This window comes from Pyrgilauda ruficollis, unplaced genomic scaffold (assembly GCF_017590135.1).
Source record: "Pyrgilauda ruficollis isolate IOZ18807 unplaced genomic scaffold, ASM1759013v1 scaffold25, whole genome shotgun sequence".
Classification (NCBI taxonomy): domain Eukaryota; kingdom Metazoa; phylum Chordata; class Aves; order Passeriformes; family Passeridae; genus Pyrgilauda; species Pyrgilauda ruficollis.
This window is the reverse complement of record NW_024523822.1, coordinates 11458689-11468766: the sequence shown is the minus strand read 5'-3', so window position 1 is coordinate 11468766 and position 10078 is coordinate 11458689. Positions and strand designations below refer to the sequence as shown.

The window sequence follows — 10078 nt, the reverse complement described above, 5'->3', positions numbered from 1 at the left end:
GTGATAACACTTCAGCTTAATATAGTGACCAATTTAAACTAAACATTTGTTTTACATATTGTTGTGCAATATGGATTTAATAGTAGTTTGGATCTGTAATCTTGGTGGTTTTCATTTGTCTGTAACTTTTTATTGTCATTTGTCTAAACTATGTAAGCATTAAGACTGTAGGACTATGACCAGTATGCTAAGGTCAAGTCTGTTAGAAAAAAAACCAGAAGTCTCAATATTGACAACTTCTTCGAAACGTGCTAAATGTGTGTAATTTCGAAACATTCCTCAGGAATGCAATTTCTCACTGCCATGAATTTCAATACAACTACTTGCAAATACTGTATGAGAGCAAAAGTGTTCAAGAACCTCAAGAATATTTGCAGCAATAAACTGAGAAGAGGCCTTTGATTGCAAAATACAGCCAATTAACCAGTGGAATAGATTGCCTAGACAGTGGGGAGTATCTACTGCTGGAAGTCTTTAAGAGCAGGTAAAACAGGATTGATCCACATGGAGGTGGAGCTGACCCTGCCTTTTAACAGGGATCTCTACTGCCTTGTGCTCCAGGATTGTCCTTCCACAGTCAATTGTTTCACTACACTCCTTCCTTGGCCTGACCCCTTATTTGTATTTAGCTTTCAGCTCATTCTTAAAGCCTCAGCCACCCTTACACTCCAGAAACCACACAGATTGACACAAGGAACTGGTGTAACACTCCTATTCTGCATGTGCATTATTTTCTTCCACTTGCCTCTTCCTTATATTTTAGGGAGCATACGCTCCCCTGTGTGCCTGCATGGACATGCGTAAATTCTAAGCACAGGTCCCATTCCTGATTAGCCTTAAAATGACAAAAATAAATGTTTGGTGACACAAGTTCCTTAATCAAGTTGTATGGGTGCATCTCACAATGTCATCTCACAGCTATGACGCAGTGGGCAATAGCTGAGACTGTACAGTACACAGAGGTGACACATTTTTTTCTAAAATAAAAGCATGAGTAAATATCTAATAGCAACACAAACTTACATTATGTCATCAGTTTTGAAGAGGAAATTACTCCACAGATTAATGAGGAATTCTTCATGGAAGTCAAAGGTATGATGTAGTCTTATAACATTAATCAAGAGCTAAATATGATCTGACCTACTTCAAACAGCCCAGCCTTTAACAGAGAGAAGATTAAAAAAAGGCAGAGTATGAGAGTCCATATTTATCTCTGATGTAACACCAACAATGCCAACAGAATTCCTTGAAGTTCTGAGTGCCTCAGAGCACCACATGGCAAGTGCCACAGGTCATCCTGTAATCTGCAAGGTATGATGGATTGAAAAAGCAATGACATTTTCCTTTCCTATTTAGGAAACCTTATACTAAGAAATAAGATATCACAGGACTCTATCTCAGAAAAATGTTTATTACCATGCAACAATGGATGTATCAATTCATTAAACAATTTTACAAGTTTGAATATGAACTCACTCTAGGAAGTCCTCTGAAATGAACAAATCATAAGATTTCCTAGAAAAACTGATTTTTTTCTATATTGTACACAGTAAACATAATTATGCTGTATATAACCTTCTTGAAAAAGCAGTTAGAAAAAGCAGCGAGAAAATAAATAGGTTATATCTTATTTTCTCAAACCCCTAAAACTTGGAGATCATTCATCCGTCTGATCAAGTCAGACTTACTGTACTGATCCCCAGACACAGTGATTCCCTCTTCCTTGGTGCTGACACCAAACACGATAGTGTTCCCAGACCCCCCTGAAGTTACGTTCTAAAGAGAGAGACATTAATAGATAATGACTGGGAAGAGAACACATAAATACCTTTTAAAAAATTAACAAACCTCGATTTCCTTGGACACATGAGCAATAAGAAAAAATCACCCAGTATCTTTTTAGGAAATACCTCTAAAATTTTCTGTCATAACTTGCTTCTGGCTTTACACTCCATGACAAGGGACACTATTTTCTTGTGGTGATGAGGAGTGTCCACTCTGGCCAAAGTTCCTAGCCACTGACTGACCTTCACATTTAGCATTTTCAGTCACTCTGATCAGGACCTGTAACCCGAGTGCTGCATTTCCAAAAGAACAAGACCCTTGCCAACAAACTGGGAACTCAGCAGTCCCAGGGAGGGGGGACTAAAGAAGCTGTTACTTTCCCACTGTTTCCAGAACAGGTCTGTGTCACACTGTTTACATCATGCATCATTCATCTGCTGTGATGAAATGTAACCCTGCGTTTTAAAAAAAGACTTCTGCAACAGTGAGGATACTCTATCTTTGTGAGAAGCATCTCACATATTTTCCATAGGCATCAACTGTTCCTACTTCTATTTAAATCTGTGTGGCCCTCTTCAGAGGGCATTAGTCTCTTCAGGAAGCCCATTCAGAAGGTGCTGAGCAGAAGAAGAGGAGAAGGCAGGATGGCAGCAGACAGCAGCATGGCTCCCGAGGAAAAGCCGAGCACTGCTCCTGTGAAAAGGGCTGTCCATAAGATCCGGATGGCCAGCCAGGTCTTCAGCTTGGCACGAGGCTGGCAGCAGTGGGCTTCTGACCACCATGTAAAGCAAGAGCAAGAGCCCTCTGGATGGGTCCCCTCTGCAGTAAACTCATCAGCTCAGCCTGTACAAGAAAGTTCCTTTGAAAAATGGCAAATTCCATCTGTCAAGAGGGACCAAGAAAAAGATGATGAAAAATCCTTATCAAAGGATTCAGTGACAATAAGAGATGCTGAAAAAAAATCAAGGGAATCAGATGAAGACCTCGAAATGTTCAGCATTAAAAGCAAAGAGGTGACCAAAACAGTTGTCAGCAAAGCCTATGAACGAGGAGGCGATGTCAGCCTCCTCAGTGAAAGATACGAGAACAACAACAGCAGCTCCGAGATGACCAAACTCAAAGAAGAATCAAGTGCTATTGACAAAATTCTTAGCAACAAATTACCTTCAACCATAAGGAGGAAGTGTTCAAATGTGGTATCAGAGCTGACCAAGGGCTGGGAGAAGATGGAAGACGAGGACAAAGATGGGGCCAAGAGAGAGCTGCTGCTGAAGTGTCATGATGACAGCCTGGATGCCCAGGACAGTGGCTATGGGGAAGCAGAGGACAAGCTCGAGCAGGACGACAGTGACCGGGAGGTGACAGCTGTGAGGATTAAACGGCCTGTCCCATCTCTGTAAGTAAAGCATCTTCATTACAGCAACACAAATGGCAGAGTGGCACAGCTTTCCATGAGGAAAATGAGGGGCAGGATTAGTAGGAAGTGGTCAAAGATAAACTATTGTTCTTGATTTAGAAGACATTAATCCAAATTCATGAGACCTTTCACTTATCACTCCATGCTTAAGTAGTTACTCAACATAGGACTATGTAACTAATACAAAAAGTTAGGAAGTTATATGTGGGAGATGTTAATTATAATTAATTTTCACACTGGATTTACCAGTTCATCAAAATAACTACTTATTTCTTAATACTTCAGTCCATATTTCAGAATCACAACTTTTACCTCATCAAGAGCCTTCAGCTACTCATTTATTTCAGCAAATGTTGTCTAAATCAATATATTTGAAAAATAATATTTCCAAATACTTATTAATTATTTTGCTTAGTATAAATTGTTAATACTTGCAGGAGCAATTTGAAGAGAATGCCCCAAATTAATGTTGCAGGAATTACTTCCACATACTTCTTACCAAAAGTTGGGTTCACAAGCTTCTTTGGAAGCTTTCCATTTGATTTCCATTTCCGTTTCCAATTGATGAATTTGGAATTCGTCAATTCAAAGAAAGGAAAATTCCACAGTATCTTGGACCCCAAGTTCACACCATATCCCAATCACATTTTCAGAAATTAAAAACTGGGTCAGCATTGACAAGGAAAAACTGATGAAAATGCCAAAACAGACTTTGTGATGCCTGTGCAGACATCATCTGCAGGCAGGCAGATCAGGCAGGCAGGCTGTATCATGGTCACTGTTTTGGCTTTACACCTCACTACTGATGAGCATTATTGTGACCATTAGACTGTGACTAACACAGTTGTGGATTTCAACCATGCAGTACCTTTAAGCACAGCTATCTGAACACACACCCCCACAGCTACTTTAACTATTCAAATGGAATTAGAATGATGCTTTGCTGTACAGCTCAGCAGGCAGCTCCTGTAAGAAGGAATGGTTAACAGCCCAAGTGAAAAAAGCTCCCCAGTAACCCAGGGCTTGAAAGTTTTTGGTACCTTGCTTTTGGCATTATTTGCCCAGGTCAGAATGCATTTAGGATGGTCATTCTGGTTAACAAGTTAATTTAGTTGATTGTTGCATGTAAAGCACTTCTTAGGGTGGGTAGAAGTTCAAAACCTTGACTTTGGGTGCACAATCCTTTGCACAACCCAAAAAAAAAATGCTTCTGTGTGTACACAATTCATGTTTTAAACCTGTCATTAAGCTAAACAATGGCAAAAATAGCACTTCAGTAACTAGAAATGGTTAAATTACAAGCTGCATTAGAAAAGTTAGGTTTTTTCAAGCCCACATGAGGCACAATAAAAGCAAGAGGACAGATAAGATGGTTTTTTCAACCACTGAGAAGATGATTTGGATGAGGAAGGGAATAATAATATTCTGCTAAAAAGGAAAATTAGTTTCAGTAGAAAAAGGAGGGAATACATTCTAGACCATTACATTACAGTAAGTAACAAAGACTGCACAGCCTCCTGCTGTCTCAGTCCCCCTCTTCTCTCCACTCAGCCTGGGGAACCGAAGCTCTAGGACTTTCTCAGTGCTCATAGTCCCTGGAGAGAAGGGGAAACGGGCTGTGCTGTTCCTCCTGTGGCTGAGGAATAAGCCCTCCATGATGATATCTACTCATAAACTCCACTAAGACTGACGGCATCAGTTCTTCAAGGCAATTTTGATTCACTTAAGATTTTTTTTTTCCCCCCTGCCTTAACTGATAGCTTCCACGTGGAGAGCTAGTGAAGCAATCTGAGCTTCAGCTGGAGTTCAGACTGTGCTGGCGCAGGGTTTCTGTACCCTTTGAGATAGCCATAGGCTTCAGGAGACAAATTCCTTTGCAGAGCCAAACACAGTTCCTCTGACAATGAAGGCACAATTCAGGTGAAGGGACAAAGGATCACAGCTCTCCCTTTTTCTGTATGACAATAGCTTATATAGAGCAGCATTTGGTTTATTGTTGGGAAACCAAATTGTTTAGTTTACCCCACTAATATATTTTAATGCTTCCTGCCAACACCTACCTGTTAGTCATTTACAGAAAATTACAGGTACAGACACGCTGCCTACTCTCAGGATGCTCTGTAGTCACACCACAGAAGAAAGTGCACCTTTCTTGGCAACTCAGTATGCTCAACTCTTCTGATGGTTTTTCACCAAACTGATAGGGAATAGTATTTTGGAGCTTTTTAAACACAGTTCCTCAGTACAGTGAAGCCAATCTTAGGGCAACTCCACAGCTAATAAAGTAGTGCAGGTCTCCTAGTTCTTTTCCTATCCCTGGCACTTGGTGTTTGCAATTCTTACCCTAGCACAGCCCTGCCCAGTAGTGGCATCTTTCTGGTGCACCCATGTGAACTAGGGACATCTCTATGACTCCTATTCTCTATTTCAACCAGCTTAGTAGAAAACAAAGATATGTTCAAACAACAGGGGAACAGAATTTTCTGCAACTTTGCAGCCCCATGTGCTGTTTGCTAAGTGCATTTTGATTTTCTGGTGCTAATATTCAGCTGACATTACTGAGGAGGTTGCAGAGCAGCCTTTTGGGGAGTAAAAATATAAGAAAACAAATTACTTTGGCACAGCACAGCATAGTCCCAATGGAGTTCAGTACATATACATTGACAGGACGTGGACAGCACAATGACTAGCTCAGACTGTCTACAGCTCCCCCACAACATGTGAGATTGGCTGCAAGAGGAGAGAGCATCTGACTGGAGTCATCCAGAACTATTACACACACACAAAAAAAAAAAAAAAAAAAAAAAAAAAAAAAAAAAAAAAAATCCTTTAGGGGTCTTTCCTTATCCTTTGTCCTTGACACTTTAAGGCTTCTACCCTACCCACGGGAATGTGAATTTTGGGCTTCAATATTTGCTCAGATTTATACTCCATATACAGAAGCAGACAGAGCTACAACTCTCAATTAGCTTTTTGCTGTTGCTATAATCACTGACATCTATTACAGAGGACAGATTTTAGCAAGCACTACCCTCTAGTTTTGAGCCAGGTCATACACCTACAGCAATCAGCACCCCTAACCTCAGGGCAGGCACACTTCAGGCTTGGCCAAGCAGGCAGGAATGGGGAACTGCGTGCCTGACCAAAGGTACAGAAAGCACAGGTGATCAGCAAGATGCTGTTTTGTTCCCTTACAGAATTAAGTCATTCTGGGACAAAGTTTGTGAAAACAGGCTCAGATCAGGGCTGGAAGGTGGTAACGTAGACAGGATAAAGCTGTGGTCATGGAACTTGCCTCTGTGCGCAAACTGACTGTGGACTAACAGCCTCTAGAGAACTAATTTAGAAGTGGTGAACTCGTGCCACCTGGTGGATTCCAGCTCACCCCTAAAGTGCAGAACCCAGTTCCAGCAGAGACCAATAAACAGCAGAACTGTATCAGGAAAGGAGGAGATGCAAAGCTCAGGTGCATTTCTGTGTCTTCCAGCGCCAGCCGGCTGAGCGAGGAGGCGCGCAGCAACGCGCGCAGGAAATGCAGCGCCGTGCACAGCCTCAAGGACAGGTGGCAGGAATGGGCCGACCAGCACATCATAACGCAGAAGCTGAACCCCTTCAGCGAGGAGTTTGACCACGAGCTGGCCATGTCCACGCGCCTGCACAAAGGAGATGAAGGGTACGGCCACCCAAAGGAAGGAACCAAAACTGCCGAGAGAGCCAAGAGAGCTGAGGCCCACATCCACCGGGAGATCAGGGACATGTGCTTCATCATTGAATCCATGGCCAAGCCACGGCCCGACGGAAAGATCCAAGTCACTTTTGGGGAACTCTTCGACAGATACGTTCGTATTTCAGATAAGGTTGTTGGGATTCTCATGAGAGCCAGGAAACATGGGCTGGTGGACTTTGAAGGAGAAATGTTATGGCAAGGAAGAGATGATAATGTCATAATTACTTTACTAAAATAAGTTAGGCTATAACCAGAACAACTTCAGGAAAACTTTTCTCCTCTTCTCCCTTGCCATTAGCATTTGGACATAAGATTCCCCTGTTCACCACATAGAAAAGTGTATTTTGTGAAATATGTATTTTATAACTAGTGCATGAAAACCCAAGCACCCAAATGAACTTCATTTTGTACCAGAAGTGCTTTCAGGACAATTAAGTTAATTACTACATAAAAAATAAGGTGAAAAAGCTATATGGAATATAAGCAGCTGATGATAAAAGCCCATAGCAATATAAGTAGCTACAGGAATATGAAACATGCCAGATCAGAAGCTGAATGACGAAATAAACCCAGACGAAGTTTTTGATCTGAAAAATGCTCTTGTGCATGCACTAATTAATTGATTTAAATACAAATAAAATTACCTTATTTTAGTACAGAATCAAAGATACATTTGGGGTTTTTTTACAAGCACAATATGTAACTATTACTGCAGTATTCTCTTGTTACAACGGTTGACACAGCTTTCTCTTACATATCACATTAAAAATTCTTCTTTTTATATATGGGGTTTTATATATTTATTGTATTTATATAACTAATTTTTTTTAGATTGTTTCATATTTAAACTTATGGAGGTTGGAACGTAATGAATAAAAATGTTTTGATTAGATAGCTACCTACAAAATACCTTCTATGTAACATTGTGCAATGTCTTATCTGATTATCTATGCTGATACTGTTCTTATAAATACAATCAAAAATAATATATAACATATAAAAACTAGCCAGGTACTTGTACTTTTGTATACAGCAAAAAAGTGACTAACATCATCATCTTCTATTGAAATGTACCTCTGTGAAAAAAGAGAGAAACAGCATTCATAACTTTGAGGAAAATGTTGTTCCACATCACACAGAAATACTGACCTAATTTTACAGTATTTGCCATTCCAATGTCACTAAAATAATGTATTTCAGTCCAGGTGATGCTGGAGAGGACTAAGTGCTAATGAACTAATGGTTTTAGGACTTAAAACTGTATTATTCACAAATCTGAGATCTCTGTAAGGTCTCTGCTACTTAGTGGATTAGAGAGATCAGTTTCTCTACCACTGTAAAAACAGCTATCCTGGTAAAATGTGTGTACTTCACAGGAAAAGCATTTGTTTCAGAGCAAATGTCTGGGCAAGTAATGAAAAAGTGGTTTTTTTCCCCCTTAATATTCTTTCAAATATAAAGAACAAATATCTTCTTACAGAAGTAGAGGTGTATTAACATCTTATCTCTAATAAAACAAATATTGCTGTCTTATTATGAGTACAGGTACTCCAATTTGAAGCTTCACTGTATAAATAAACCAAATATTTTATAACTTAATGATACAAGAACTGACTACTACATCTATTCTAAATCTATGTAAATCATTAATACCTTAGGCATAGTTATATGACTCTACAGAATTAAAAAATTGTAAGATGGAATCAGTGGAGCTTATTTAATGTTTTCTTGAAATCTCTTAGACTACTCAAGCTGACGCACAAAACTGATGCCCTAGTATAATACTTACATATAAAAATTTTTTACCTGCATATTCTTACCTTATTCTTTACATCTTTATATAATGACCTTTTATAGCTGTCTAAATTGTCTTGATAAAATTTTGTTGTCAAAGGAATGAATGAACTATAAATAAACCCTTAATTATTTCTTGAGTTATTCTCCTACACACTAGAAAACAAATATGTGTGCATATTCAGTGAAGTAAAATGTCAGTAAGTTGCTTCAAAATATAAGCACACATATATTCTCCTTTTCATAGGCTGTTAAAATATTTCCTCTGAAGGTTTCTCTGTCCAAAGCACCAGAAAAAGATTTCCGAGTACATGGCAACAGACCTTGCACAAAACACCTGTACAAAAAATACACGCTAAAGGCAAGTAAGTGTCAAGTGAATTAAGCTCACCAATTCGTAGCTCACTGCAGGTAACTTAAGCCTCCTCTTCAGTCATCCCAGTGCTAAAATCTATGCAAAATAAACCAAACCCCCAACTTTTTCCTATTCTTCCCCTCAAATTATTCTATTTGCAATCAGATGAGAAAACCATGTGACATAAGTAGTATTTTTGCTCATACTACTCTCCACTATTTACCTTTGAGTAGGCAGTATCATGCAAAATTTCTGAAAATAATTTACCATTTTTTTCAAAAAGAAATAATATTGATATAAGTAATGGTGTTTGGAAGCATTTAATGTAGTTTATATGCTTTATAGAATTTTTTACTTTAAGTTGTGTGACAAATTTATCCATGGGGTGGGAGATAGTAAATCGGACCTCACTAAAAAACAAACAAAAGTACTCCCTGAATTACTCATCCTAACTCTCCTACTATACTGTGTTACATTGCTGTGAAACTAGCCCAATCTCTGCCAAATTTCAATATTCTAAGAGGAGAGATGATAAACGTCAAAATCTGCTTGATTAAAGCAGTCTCTGTAAATTTTTATTTAAGACCTCCTTTCCTAGTTGTGACTTGCTTTGAAAAATAAAACCTTTAACCTTTGAGACAATGAGCAACTCTCAGCTACTCTCATGGTAGCTTATAGTTGCACATTATTTTCTTAAATACTGTATTCACTCCCAAAATGTTTTACTTGAAACAGAGCTCTTGAACTCTTCTGTCTGGAGCTAGTGCTGTTTTTGCACATCCTTGGTAGTGAAAAAAATCCATCTTCTTGTGTAGCAACTTACATACATTTTTCATATTCTAATACAAAGTTTAAGTGACGGCATGAAACTTGTATCAGAAGAAATAAATTTGACTTTTACACCTTTGTATTTTTCCAAGTCTTATCACAGTGGCTTGAAGTGAGAGGAAGGTTCATTGGACATGTACTCCACCCAGCAAAAATCAGCTCTCTCCTCCAC

The 10078-nt window shown here is 39.0% G+C and overlaps 1 protein-coding gene across 1 annotated transcript; it reads left to right on the top strand.

Moving 5' to 3' along the window:
- Window positions 1-2329: 2329 nt before the first annotated feature.
- ABRA (actin binding Rho activating protein) lies at window positions 2330-8863 on the top strand. The gene is made up of 2 exons (XM_041470779.1): window positions 2330-3181; window positions 6690-8863. The coding sequence occupies exons 1-2, from the start codon at window positions 2430-2432 to the stop codon at window positions 7165-7167; spliced, it is 1230 nt and encodes a 409-aa protein (XP_041326713.1). The 5' UTR covers window positions 2330-2429; the 3' UTR covers window positions 7168-8863.
- Window positions 8864-10078: the final 1215 nt, after the last annotated feature.